The 13,621-nt window shown below is 46.1% G+C and overlaps 1 protein-coding gene across 2 annotated transcripts in view; it reads left to right on the forward strand.

Annotated features, from left to right (window-relative positions):
* Nucleotides 1–13,621, forward strand: part of PLXNA4 (plexin A4) — a 539,940-nt gene that overhangs the window by 1,708 nt on the left and 524,611 nt on the right. For both annotated transcript variants that reach the window (XM_011995837.1, XM_011995835.1), the window contains exon 2: nucleotides 920–1,035. In XM_011995837.1, the coding sequence (XP_011851227.1) occupies nucleotides 978–1,035 (58 nt within the window). In that variant the 5' untranslated portion in view covers nucleotides 920–977. The remainder of the gene's footprint in view (nucleotides 1–919; nucleotides 1,036–13,621) is intronic.

A 13,621-nucleotide genomic window follows, 5' to 3' on the forward strand; every position in this document is an offset into this window, starting at 1 on the left:
CGTGTGTTTGTGAATGTATATGTTATGTGTGTGACTGTGTGTGTGTATGTTGGTGTATGTGTGAGTGTATGTGTGTGTATATGATAGCATGTGTTTGTGAGTGTATAACAGTGTGTGTTCATATGTGTGGCTGTGTGTCTGTGAGACTGTGGAACCAGCAGTGGCTTGGGAATTGGGTCCTAGGTCCAGCCTAGTTTTATGCATTCAACAACTCTACATCTCAATTTCCTCGTTCGTAAGATGAGCCCACCGGTAGGGCTCAGACTGAGTGGTCTAAACAACAGGCATTGATTTCCCAAAGTTCTGGGGGCTAGGAAGGCCAGGAGCAAGGTATCAGTAGGACTGGTTCCTGGTAAGGGCCCTCTTGCTGGCTAGCAGATGGCCACCTTCTCACTGTGTCCTCACAGGGCAGAGAGAGCACTCTGGTCTCTTTTCCTCTTCTCATAAGGACACTAATTCCATCACTGGGACCCTGCTCTCATGACCGTATCTAAACCTAAACACCTCCCAAAGGCCCCATCTCCAAATACCATCACATTGGAGATTAGGGCTTCAACACAGGAAATTTAGGGAGCCAGAAACATTCAGTCCATAACAGGGAGGGAATACAAAAGAGACTTCCCATGAGCCCAGGTGTTCTGAGTGGAACAGACTGAGAGTAGAGGAGGAGCTTGGTGAGTCCAGTCCTTCAGCTGTATCCTTGGATGACTCATCCCCAGAGAATCCATAGCTCTTCCAGGGAAAAAAACACCAAGGGACTGACAGAGGGGAGATTAGCGTGTTCTATGAAGCTTGTCACCTTAATGGCCTGATGAAAGGAGGTGACAGAGATAGATCAGAATAATACCGTTGATCACTTAATGGATTGCCACTATCATTAACAGCCTTAATTAGTCCATAATATACTGTACCTCCAGAGCAAGTGCCACTGTTAGAAATGGAAATCAGGCCAGCCGCTGGGGCGGCAAGCAGCAGGAATGCAAATGTCCATGACCCCTCAGATCCACACAAAGCCTTCTGACCTTGGAATTCAAGGTACTGGCTCAAGCACAAAATTCAGCCTGAGTTTCTAATCAAGCCTGTCTTTGGCTCCTCTCTCTTTACAGTCCTGTTCTCTTCCTCACTGCTCTGATCAATCATTGTAGCTCTTACTGCTTTCATTTCCCTTGATGGTAATGCCACCTTACGTGTGCACATCACTTTGCACTCTTCCCAACTTGTGTCTGTGAGACTGTGGAACCAGCAGCAGCTTGGGAATTGGGTCCTAGTTCCAGCCTAGTTTCATGCATTCAACAACTCTACATCTGAATTTCCTTACTCATAGGATGAACCCCTACTAGTGGGCCATAGCAGCCCCAGCTGCCCAAGAGACGCTCCTAGTATTCTTATAGAAACTGTATATTAGTCCATTTTCAAACTGCTATAAAGAAATAACCAAGACTGGGTAATTTATAATGAAAAGAGGTTTAATTGACTCACAGTTCCACATGGCTTGGGAGGCCTCAGGAAACTTACAATCATGGCAGAAAGGGAAGCTGGCACCTTCTTCACAAGGCAGCAGGAGAGAGAGTGCACATGAAGGAGGAGCTGTCAAACACTTGTAAAACCATCAAATCTTGTGAGAACTCACTGTCATGAGAACAGCATGGGGGAAACTGCCCCCATGATACAATCACCTTCCACCAGTCTCCTCCCTCGATATGTGGGGATTATGAGGATTACAATTCAGGATGAGATTTGGGTGGGGACACAGAGCCAAACCATATCAGATTGGGACCATGAAATGAGGGCAAAGGAAGCAGCTGCATGAGGCTTGGCATCTGGTTACAGTGTAGGTTCTTAATGGGCATCCTTAGTAACAGGTGGCTCGCCCCTGTGGCCCATGCTCAGCTCTGCAAACTAAGCTGACACACCTGAGAAGGCATCCCAGTCCTTCCTGACCCAGAGGCACTGGGTGTGGTCCTAACCTGAGGAGAAACATCTGTTGGTCTCTCCAGTACCCTCAGGCTCTCAGCTGGGCCCGTCTCTCTTGACCTGTACCTGAGCTGGGCACACAGGGTTGGCAGTTGGTTTGGGAAGTATGAGCGAGAGAGGGAGGTGGGCCTTGAGATTTTTGTCAGATGAGGAGACTTAGAACCAAACCTCCCCATGGTTCAGTCTGCCACTGGGAGCCAGAAAGGGTGTCTTCTTGTCAAAGTTCCTAATAAAGCACTTTCTCTGCCTCTCAGATATTGATTCATCATCTTTAATTTTGGACAGGGCATGCACATCATGTACTCTTTCCAACCACAGATCGACTGCCATTATTTCCTTCATCATCTTCCTCTTTAAATATATCGTGAAGGAATTACAGTGGCTGAGACCATCTATTTCCCTGGAACCAATGCTGAAAGGGGGCTGGGATAACGAATGTCCTATTAGAGTAAAGGAATGTTCTCCCCTGAATTGAAATGCGCCTTTCTGGTCACCCAGCCCCTTTGATGGTGAAGAGGCAGGAAGCAGTGGAGCCAATTGCTGTCTGTGGAGTAAGAAGGAGGATGCTAGGGAGAAGCTTCCAGGCAGAAGAGCCATGGGGCAGCTAGGAACCAGGCCATGACCAAGTTTATGGTTTGCTTTGGTGCCAGAGATTCTTGAGCAAGACGAAGGGCATATTTCTTTGTTGTGATAGTGATAGCGAATGTTTCTCGAGTGCTAACCATTTATCAAGTGTTAAGCCAAGATTTCAGGATAAGCCTAAGCACCTTGCAACCATCCCATGAGGTGGGTGTTGCTACTGTCTCCATTATACCATGGGGGGAGGTTAAGTCACCTGCCAGGGAGACAAAATCATAGATGTGGGGTTTGAACTAAGCTTTGCTGGACTCCAGAGCCCTTTGCTCACTCACTCCTCTAGGCCACTGCCTTTCAAATACTTTTGGCTGCAACCCACGGTAAGAAATATGTTTTACCTATGACCCACTGTTCACACACATATTTGAAATTAAACATTTTCACAAAATAATACTTATTTTTACTAGTGTGTGATATATTCTGACTTTCGAACATTTCCATTCTTTTTTTTTTAAGAGACAGGATCTCCTTTTACCTAGGCTGGAGTGTAGTGGTGCGATCTTAGATCACTGCATCCTCAAACTCCTGGGCTCAAGCAGTCCTCCTGCCTCAGCCTCCCCAGTAGCAGGAATTACAAGCATGGGCCAAAACACCTGGGTAATTAAAAAAAATTTTTTTTGTAGAGATGGGGTCTTGCTGTGTTGCCGAGCCTGGTCTTGAACTCCCGTCCTCAAACAATCTTCACCTTGGCCTCTCAAAATCCTGGGATTACAGGTGTGATCCACCTCTCCAGGCCCTCATTCTTTTTAAAAAAGGCTTGTTGGACTCACCACACTGATTTCACAACTCACTGGTGGATTGTGAACCCTCAGTTTGGAAACCCTTCCCCTTGGTGCCTGCGAAAGTCGTTTTAACCACAAAGAGCAGTTCTAATACGGCCTCTGAGACTGGGCTGGAATTTCTAGGAGGAGAGAATTTCCCCAGCTTGATTATGCAGCATTTGGGTCTGGGGCAGACTGCAGAGGCTGCTTCATGTGGAGTGGGGGCTGGGGGCAGGTGAGCCAGCACATCTGGCAGCTGGAATTAAGACACCCTTTGCTGTGTTTCATGTGTGTTAGGGCACTGTGGGGGCTCTGAACTTGCATGTGAAGATTCCCGCCCTTGAGGAGTTTATGATCTTTCTCAAAGAGCATCTCTATGTGAAACAGCAGAAAAACAATACCAGACAGACGGAATCCTGCAGGAAGCTGAAGGAACATGGAGGAGCTTCATCATTACCTGTCCACACACAAGCCTTCCCAGAAACAGAGCCACAGTCTTATATGAGCTGCCCTTCCACTTAAAACATCTTTCTTCTCCCTCCTCCTCCTCCTGCAGGACTAAAAAGATTCAAAGGCAGACCACTGAAATTCTCCCTCCCACCCCGTCTCCAGTCACCTAATACTCTTCTCTGGAGGTAACCAGCCCTTTTAGTTTCTTGTGTATCCTTCAAGAAATAGTCTAGCACATATAAGCATGTGTAAATTAATTTTTTAACACAAATTATATCGTTCCAAACTCACTCTTTTGCATCTAGCACTTTCTATCTAGCACATTTTGTATCTAGCCCTTAATTTGTCTTGGAGATCACTGCATAGCAATACAGAGTTCCATGCTGGTTTTTTTTGGAACTTGCTAAAAATTTCTGTTTGGGTGAACCATAGTTTCTTTAACTAGCACCTTATGGATGAAACATTGAGATTATTTGTAATCTTTTGCTGTTATAAAAAGTGAAGCCGTGAGCAACCTCCTTGCACTCTGGGATGTGCCTACACGTGGTGAGGTGGGCCCAGGAAGGCCTTTGCCTGTATCTCTGCTCTGTGCCCTTCTGTGCCCCCCATCCCTCACCCTCAACTTCAAGTCTGTCTGCCTCCTCCCTAGTTTCTGTCTGCTACCTCCAGGGCCCTGTGCATGCTGTTCCTTCTCCTTGGAATATCCCTTCTCCCTGGCTGACCCCTAACTCACCTTCTGGGTCTCAGCTTGAGAAATCCTTTCTTAGGGGGCAACTCTGTTCATCCCAGCATTCTGTAGACTTGTGATCAATCACTTAATACTATACAGGGTGACCCTAAGGTTTGTATGCTGTTGGGAATTTTAATATGTTTATTTCTATAATACAAACATCTGCAAGATGGAAAAGAGAGGAAATTTAATCATAATTTACTGTATTTAATTACCGAAATGTTGGCTTTCGACATATCAAGTATCATTTTAGATATATTTGGATAGAACCATTCCGTATAGTGAAGGGTTTATTACCTAGAAAATTAAAGAAAGAAATTAGAACAAATGAATCATTAAAAATTTCATTGAAATCTTGAGTAAATTCATTCTCTGTCACACTTTTCAATTTGCTTATATATTATATAGAAGCAAATTTATTAAAAACTCAAACTGCACAAGAATTACATGGATATCCTAATTTATTTATTTATTTATTTATTTTTTACCATATTTCATCTAAAACAGACACACTTTTCCCCACATTTAACATTTCTGAAAGGGGGATGTGTCTCACTGTTAAATGCTATCTTATGATGCTGTGGGTTGGACAAGAGCGTTGACTGCTGTGATCATTGTCTGAGCATGCACAGACTTGGTCATGGGTGCTTATGTTGTCATCCCTCCAATGGAGTTAGGTGCATGATTGACATTGCGTATCTGGGGTTTAGTTTATATTTAAAATACCTTTTACAAAACAATATTACTCTAATTTGGTACCAAAACAAAAAGTTTATATAGAAAGAAAACAGAACAGCAGGGTGTCAATTTGATGCTAGCAAGCAAAGCAAATTTTTTATCATTTGAAAGATAAGATCACTATTCTCTTGCAAAGTAACAACAAAATGCTTTACAAGACTAGTAGCCTGAATTGTGTCCCCCTTAAATTCACATGTTGAAGCTCTAACCCCCAATGTGACTGTATTTGAAAATAAGGCCTTTGGGGGAGGTAATTAAGGTTAAATAAGGTCATATGGATAGAGCCCTCATCCAACATGACTGGTGTCCTTACAAGAAGAAGAGACACTAGGGATGTGTGAGCCCAGAGGAAAGGCCATGTGAGGATACAGCAGGAAGGTGACCATTTGCAAGTCAAGGAGAAGGCCTCAGGAGAAACCAAAGCTGCCTGCACCTTGGTCTTGAACTTCATTCTCCAGAATTGTGAGAAAATAAAGCTCTGTTGTTTAAGCCACCCAGGCTGTGGTATTTTGTTATGTCAGCCTAAGCAGATTAATATAAGGACAAAGAAAGAAAGAGTTCACAAGGAGATGAAGCTACGTTACAGTTACATTAGTGTGCAAGAATTGTGTATCACAGGCAAGCATGGAAGCATCAACATCCATTTGCATGATGAATGTCAAGAACTTGGAAGAAAGTCTTGGAAGCAATAGTGGAGCACACTTTTAGGAAATATGGCCTCATCCATCATCCATCCATGGTGCCATTTCAAGTCTGAGTTGGAAAGTGATTCAGAAGACTTCGACACTGACTAAGAAGTTTTAGGGATCGTGTAATTAATTTATTTTGCTTTTATTCCCCTTTTTGCCTGTATAAGAGCAGCCCAAACTAAATGATTCTAAAAGAGTTTTTCAATGAATCTAGAAGTTCTAAGTGATAAGAAGTAATTGTGTTTAATTGGCAGTACCTCTTTTTTTTTTTTTTTTTTCTTCAGCAGACATAAGGCAATGGTGTGTTACAAAGTCAATAGTGTCCTGGATTTGATGAAGCATGGTGTAAACATGGTGTATTGGTCAGCTTGGGCTGCCATAACAAAATATTGCAGATTGGGTAACTGAAAAACATTGATTTTTCTCATACTCTTGGAAACCGTAAGTTCACGATCAAGGAGCCAGCATATGTGGTTTCTGGTGATGGCTCTCTTTCTCGCTTGCAGATGGCTGCCTTCTCTCTCGGTGCTCTCATAACCCCTTTTCTTTGTACGTGCAGAGATAGCAAGCTCTGGTCTTTTTTCCTCTCCTTATAAGGACACCAGTCACATGACCTCATTTAATCTTAATTACCTCCCCAAAGGCCCTATCTCCAAATACAGTCACATTGGGCTTAGGGCCTCAACAAATTAATTTTAGGGGGATGCGATGCATTCTGTAACCTATGGTTATTTAGTGTAAGTTTCTCCTACCAACTGAAAGATCCCTGAAAGCCACAACTTCTTTGATTGTCGGTTCTATGCTGATCACGTCTTCCCTGGTCACTGTGTACCTCAGCACCCAGCACGTGGTCTGGCACACAGTAGATACTCCATGAACATCTGTTGGCTCACTGTCATCTCTTCCTGATCCTCTGCAAGAACGGAGCACCATTTCTGCTTTGGGAAGTAATAACAGAGATCTCTCATATATGCTTCAGACGCTGGTGTCAAGGTCAAATCCTGTCTTGGTTGTAATTACTTATCATGAGTGATAGTGCAATGCTAGAATGTTGGAGCTCTGCAATCCTTAGAAATCAAGCCGAATCCCCTCAACTCACAGATGAGGAACGTGGGCAGTGTTCTTACCCCAAGCGAGTTAGAAAAAGGGCTGGGGCTGGAGCTTGGGTCTCCTCTGAGGTGCCCTTTCTACTCATGACTCTGATCAGTGGTCCGGAAATTTACAAGTGTCACATGGAACTGGGTGCCGTGGCTTTAAGACTTTTACAATTTGAGTATAGAAGCCAGGAAATTTATCATTGGAAAAATTGCATGCATTTTTTTCCCTAGCTATAGATGAAAACTTTAACATTATTTTGGAGAAGATTAATCCTTTGTTCTGCAAGACCCCTTGAATGGCCCCTTTGGTTCCATCCATGCTGGGGAACTGGGTGGGGGGTGGCGGGGGCAGTGTTGACTCAACGCAGAGGTAAAGCCTGGAAAGATAAATGTTCTTTTTAGGAACATTTTACTACTGGTGATTGTGGGGGCGCATGGTTCTTGGCAGGGCTTCAGGGAATGAGGGACAAGCTGAGTGGCAAATATTATATTTTACTTTGCCTGAATTCTTGCTTTTTCTTATACACACAATGATGTGAGTGTATACATGGTCATGATGGTGAGAGGTCGGGGAGGTTGGGAGATGCTTTCAGGAAAATAGAAACAGAGAGAGGACACAAGAGCATGAGGTTTGATCTTCCTTTTGTGCTGGAAGTGGAAACTGAGGCACAGGCTACCCTGCTATAGAAAATTAGCACAAAGGTCTAAGGACTGGAAGAATTGTCACTGTCCCTTTTAAATGAGAAGCCCTGGATCTGCGCACCCAGGATGTGGAGGATGGATCAGCACTGAATCTCAGGCAGAGAAGCTATTCTGGGTCCACTGGCCTGGGTTATAAGGTCTGGGGGCCCCAGGCTCGGCACCATGAAGGGTGTTTTCAGTCTATCCTTGGATGGTGAACTTTGATATGACCCGTATGCTGCAGAGTTGCTGCTCTGGGACGCCAACCCCTAGAGCATCATGTGAGGGATGCCCACTGGAACTGGGAAGTGCTGGACACTTGGGTGTAATTCCTGAAGACCTTGGAGATATCTGGAGACTTGAAAAGATAAGATGTCTTGTGATTAAGCAGACTGGGGCTCAGAGTCATTGCTCTTTGTACGTTGAATGTCAGTGAGCATTTGTCCCCACGGGCTAAGACATTCTGGTTAGACACACACCAGAGCATCTCTTGCTCCCTCTAAGCTCAAAATGCTTCCTTACCATTATTATTATTACTTTTTATTTCATGTGATCAAGGTAAAAAGGGTAAAAGGGAGTGAAGATGTGATAGCCCAGAAACCATGGGTACAAATGATCAGCATTTTTTTTTCTTTTGTCTGTTTTTTGAGACAGAGTCTTGCTCTGTCACCCAGGCTGGAGTGCAGTGGTGCAATCTTGGCTCACTGCAATCTCTGCCACCTGGATTCAAGTGATTTTCCTGCCTTAGCATCCAGAGTAGCTGGGATTACACGCACGGACCACCACCCAGTTCATTTTTGTATTTTTAGTAGACACGGGATTTCACCATGTTGGCCAGGCTGGTCTTGAACTCCTGACCTCAAGTGATCTACCTGCCTCAGCCTCCCAAAATGCTGGGATTACAGGCGTGAGCCACCATGCCTGGCCCTGGCATTTTCTTGTATAGGAGTTTTACCAAGACTGTCTCAGTCTTCCAATTATCCTAGGCCTAGACCAGCTATGATGTGTGTTGATCTGCTCATGACCTCATGGGGTAAGCAGGGATGGGGACAGGGCTGTGCCTGGCATGACAGCTGCCCGTGATAGAGGGACAGATATGGGGAAACCAAACCACAGTCTCTCTTGCACACACAGCTGTGTAGGGAGGGGGCTGTGCACTGGGAGCGGAGGCTCCATCGTGGCAGACCCTGGGGGTGGATGAGAGCCCAGGCTTCAGCCTGGGCCCTGGTCAAAAGCTGTCAGGAAGCACTGCTATGAAAGACAGCGGAGCCCAGCTGACTGTGGGGCTGTGGGCAGACTCTAGCACTGATGGAGGCCAGCAAACTCCTGCTTAGTATCCATTTTTGGATTTAGGAGTTGAAGCCAAGGTAGAAAACTTTATAGTGGGGAGAAAGAAACTGAGCCACCATAGAAGCTTCCTGTCTCAGGATTAGTTCAGGATCTGGGCAGGGAGTGGAGGAGGGAAGTCTCTGTAGTCAGCCCATCGGAGATGGGGAGGCAAAGGCGTGACAGATGAGGCAAAGGCGTGAGAGATGAGGCAAAGCCTCCCACCTGCGGTTTTGGGATGTCTTGTCCTCATTTTCAGTTATTTGCTTGTTGATGGATTTTCTGCTGGAGTAACTACATCACAGGTGGGGAAACTGAGGCATAGGATGGGCCAATGCTAAGGCTGCCAAGGGTTTCTCATAGACTTGGAAGACAAGCATGGCTTCTGTCAGTCTTCCAGAATTTTCTTAGGCAGGAGCTGGGACGAGGGGCAGCTGAAAGCAAGTCTGGGGGCATCTTTGCTAATATTTTACTCCCAGTTAAAGAGCACTTCAAGTGTCTGAGAACGTCGTGTGGCCTTCCTCCTGTGCAGGTTGTGGAAAATTGCATTCTCCTGTGCTCAAGGCAACCAAGGAGAGCCTGGTATGTGCAGGACCCTGCTCTGGTATCTTTGTCAATTCCCCTGTGACAGCTGCAGATTCAGAGACCACACTTCAATTATAGACCTAGCAGGTGAAGGGGTGCTTGGACAGGGCCATCACGTTGAGATCAATTCATCCTTTTCACAGCCACGGAAAGGGGGAAGGATTGTGAATACAAATTGTGGTCCTGGTCTGAAAGTGGGATGGGGGATGAGGAATGGAAGAGGGGATAGACAGAGAAAGAGAAGGGTGAGGGAGCTGAGAGCCAAGGGAATGATCAAAAGGCTCTTTGGGAATGGACTTGTGGAGCCAGCTATCTCTGCATTCCCTCTTGCTCATCCTTGTCATTCCAAGCATTTCTACAAAGCACTGTTTAGGCATCAAACAATACCAAGAAGACTTGAGGCAATAGCTTCCTGGGAGGGAACACGTGCATGTTGGGGAAGCTGGATAGAGCAGAATTCTTCCCAAGTCCCTCCCCACCTCCTGCATCCTTTGCATGCAGCTAGCTGTGGTCTCTGCAGCCTCATTCAAATAGCAAAGGTGAGGGCTGGCTTGGGTTTGCCCAAGGGAGACGAGAATGATTCAGTGCCTGAGACCAGTGGCATTTTGAGAAGAGAATGAAGCTCAGAGAACTGCTAGGCTGGGAAGTCCTTTCTCTGCTCAAACAAGGCGCCACCTTATTGTGGTGCAGTGGGGGAAGCGTGTGGGGTGGCATCATATGAAATCTGACCTTCTAAGGCTTTACATGAATCTATAAGGGAAACAGCAGAGCAGGGTTTTGGCAGGTGACTGGCTGCTACTCCCTGGGCCTTGTATGGCTGGGCTTTGAAGCCCACTTGCCTCAGGGCATTTGGGCATTTGTATAGCAACCATGGGATGGGAGCTGAGAGTGTGGGACAACAGCCAATCTATCACTCCTGGGGAATATTCCTTGATGAGGTCTCTGAAGCTCACAGATTCTTGGAAAACCATACTCTAGAAGCCCCATACCTGGAACATCAGACTATAGGGGATCTCCCAACCCATGTGGCTGGAAGTCCAGGCTGCTGGTGCCTCAGCTTCCCTGCTTGACTTGGGGTAGCCCCTTCTCTCCTCTGCCCCCTGCCTGGTTTCTTGTGGTCCCCCATTCCTAGGCCCCTGCACTCTCAGAAACCTCTTGGCTAAGGAGCTTTATTGGCGTTTGGCTATGAAACCTTCAGTTTGCTTGGAGTTTTGTGCAGAGCTGAGCCAACCTGGGTGTCAGATGGGAGGCTTTGAGCTGAAAGTTTCTTGCGTTCATTTTCCATCCTTATTGCAAGATGGTGAATGCTTTCCTCACACCTCCCTCTGCACATTGGAGTCTTTTGAAGGGGATGCCCACTCCTGAAGCTCTCTACCCTCTGAGTTCTATTGAGAGGGCTTCTCCTAACAGATCCCTGGAGCCTCCTCTTCCATCCCGCAGCCTCCTGGAAGAGTTGCATCCTATCTTTGCTGCCTGCAGATAAATACTTGTCATTCATTTACCTATTTCAAGTTCAATAACCTGGCCCTTGGAAAATTCCTGTGTTGTTAAGTATTAAACATGGAATTTTCTGATGCTGTTGCGTGCTTTTGCATCTTCTGGGGTTAGTTGGGGATTTGAGTCCAGCCTGACAGAGGCATGGGGCAAGGTGCAGGGCCGTGGGGTCAGAAACAGCCCGTCCTGGGGAGCTGAGGAATTGTCACGGCATTTCTTCCTCTTCAGTCCTCCAGGAAACCTCTTAGCAATGTCAGCTCACATTGTTTTTTCCTTCTAATTGCTGGGAACTTTGTGTGTTCTAGCTCTTGGTTATTTTGAATCTAGCACTATATTTTGTCTTAGAATGTTTCATCCTGTGGGTGTATCATCCAGCCAATTTACAAGCTCCTGGGGACAGGAGCTATATCCCTAAATCCAAGTATACAGTTCAAAAAAACTATTCAAGTTCTTACCCTGTGCCAGGTGCTGTGCTGGCATTGAGAGTGCAAAACTAAGTATGCTATGACCTTTGACTCCAAGGAGGAAGCAATGGACACATGAGTTCAGCAGAGCACAGTGACTGTATTAGGTTTCTCTAGAGGGATAGAACTAATAGGATAGGTATATATATAAAGGGAAGTTCATTAAGTATTAACTCACACCATCACAAGGTCCCACAATAGGCTGTTTGCAAGCTGCAAGGAGAGTGAGTCCAAGTCCCAAAACTGAAGAGTTTGGAGTCCAGTGTTCGAGGGCAGGAAGCATCCAGCACAGGAGAAAGATGTAGGCTGGGAGGCTAGGCCAGTCTCATCTTTTCACGTTTTTCTGCCCGCTTTATATTCGAGCTGCACTGGCAGCTGATTAGATGGTGCCCACCCAGATTAAGGGTGGACCTGCCTTTCCCAGCCCACTGACTCAAATGTTAATCTCCTTTGGCCACATCCTCGCAGACACACCCAGAATCAATATTTTGCATCCTTCAAAGTTGACACTCAGTATTAACCATTACAGAGGCCATCATGACAAGGCATGCATGCACATCCACATGTCCCAGACTACACGAGAGGTGGTGACCAGAGGGGGATCTCAGAGGGGCTCCTTGAGAAGCTGAGACCTGAGTGAGGCCTGCAAGGCTGAATAGAATTAGGTGGAAAAGGGAGAGGGCAATATTCAGAGAGAGCAGCATGTACAAAGGCCCAGGGGCACTTGTTCAGTAATCTAGAGGAAGTTCTATGTTTCTGGAGTTTTGAATTTAAGGCAAAGAATGGGATAGGATGGTGTGGATAAGTATAGCTTTCTGTATGTGTGTGTGTGTTGTGTGTGTGTGTGTGTGTGTGTGTTGTGCCAGACCCCTACTTACTCCAGTAGGGATGGAACCATGTTAGAGAGGCCAAAGAATAGACCTGGAGCCAGTGAATGAGACATAGGGTTTATTGTGGCCTTGCATACGGGTAGACTAGTGGCAGTGGGCTGGACAGGAGAACTGCTGTGTGTAAAAAGTATGCAGTTTATATAGCATTTTCACTTAGCACCCTCCACCCAGGAACCTCCACCTAGCAACCTCCGTTTAATCCTAAATAAAGGACCTTGATGCCCTGTGTGCCCTGCATTCTAAGGAATGGGCCAAGGGTTTAGATGACCCTCATAGATAAGGAGTGAGGCTCCAGGCCGGCCACTCCTGGATTTCCTAGCTTGGAACTCCAAAACCAGCACTCTTCTTAGACCACAGGGCCAGTCTCAGGGTATGCTTAAGTTATTGCTGTCAGATGCATCTGTCATGCACTGTGTGTTTATTACTGTCAAGTGCATCTGCCACGCACTGTGTTTTTGTGTGTGTGTGTGTGTGTGGTACGGTGCAGTGCATGCGTGCATGTGTGTGTGTGTGTGTGTGTGTGTGTGTGTGTGTGATGTGCTGGAGTTGCTGTGTGTGCTGAGTGGGAGAGCCCAACTTGATTCCTTGGGTGACAAGGGAAAAGATTCTGATGGGAGGAGGTGAATCACAGGTTTGCATTTCAGAAAACTCAGTCTGGAGAAAGATGGACAGGCCGTGGGGACATGGAGCAAAGCTACTTCAGTGGTCCACCAAAGAGATGATGAGGGTCAGAGTTAGGGAAACAGCTGGGGGAAAACGTGAAAAATACTTCGGAGATAAAATGGTCTGGACCAGATCCTTACCTTTAACTATTCAGTGCCTGAATATATCCTTGATGACACAGTAGACTGAGACAGGAACAATCCGCACAAGAATGACAACCTTGGTGGGACGCAGTGGCTCATGCCTGTAATCCCAGCACTTTGGAAGGCCGAGGAAGGCGGATCACAAGGTCAGGAAATTGAGACCATCCTCGCCAATATGGTGAAACCCTGTCTCTACTAAAAATACAAGAATTAGCCTGATGTGGTGGCAGGTGCCTGTAATCCCAGCTACTCAGGAGGCTGAGGCAGGGGAATCGCTTGAACCTGGGAGGTGGAGGTTGC

The sequence above is a fragment of the Mandrillus leucophaeus genome, unplaced genomic scaffold (assembly GCF_000951045.1).
Source record: "Mandrillus leucophaeus isolate KB7577 unplaced genomic scaffold, Mleu.le_1.0 Scaffold5, whole genome shotgun sequence".
In the NCBI taxonomy this organism is placed as follows: domain Eukaryota; kingdom Metazoa; phylum Chordata; class Mammalia; order Primates; family Cercopithecidae; genus Mandrillus; species Mandrillus leucophaeus.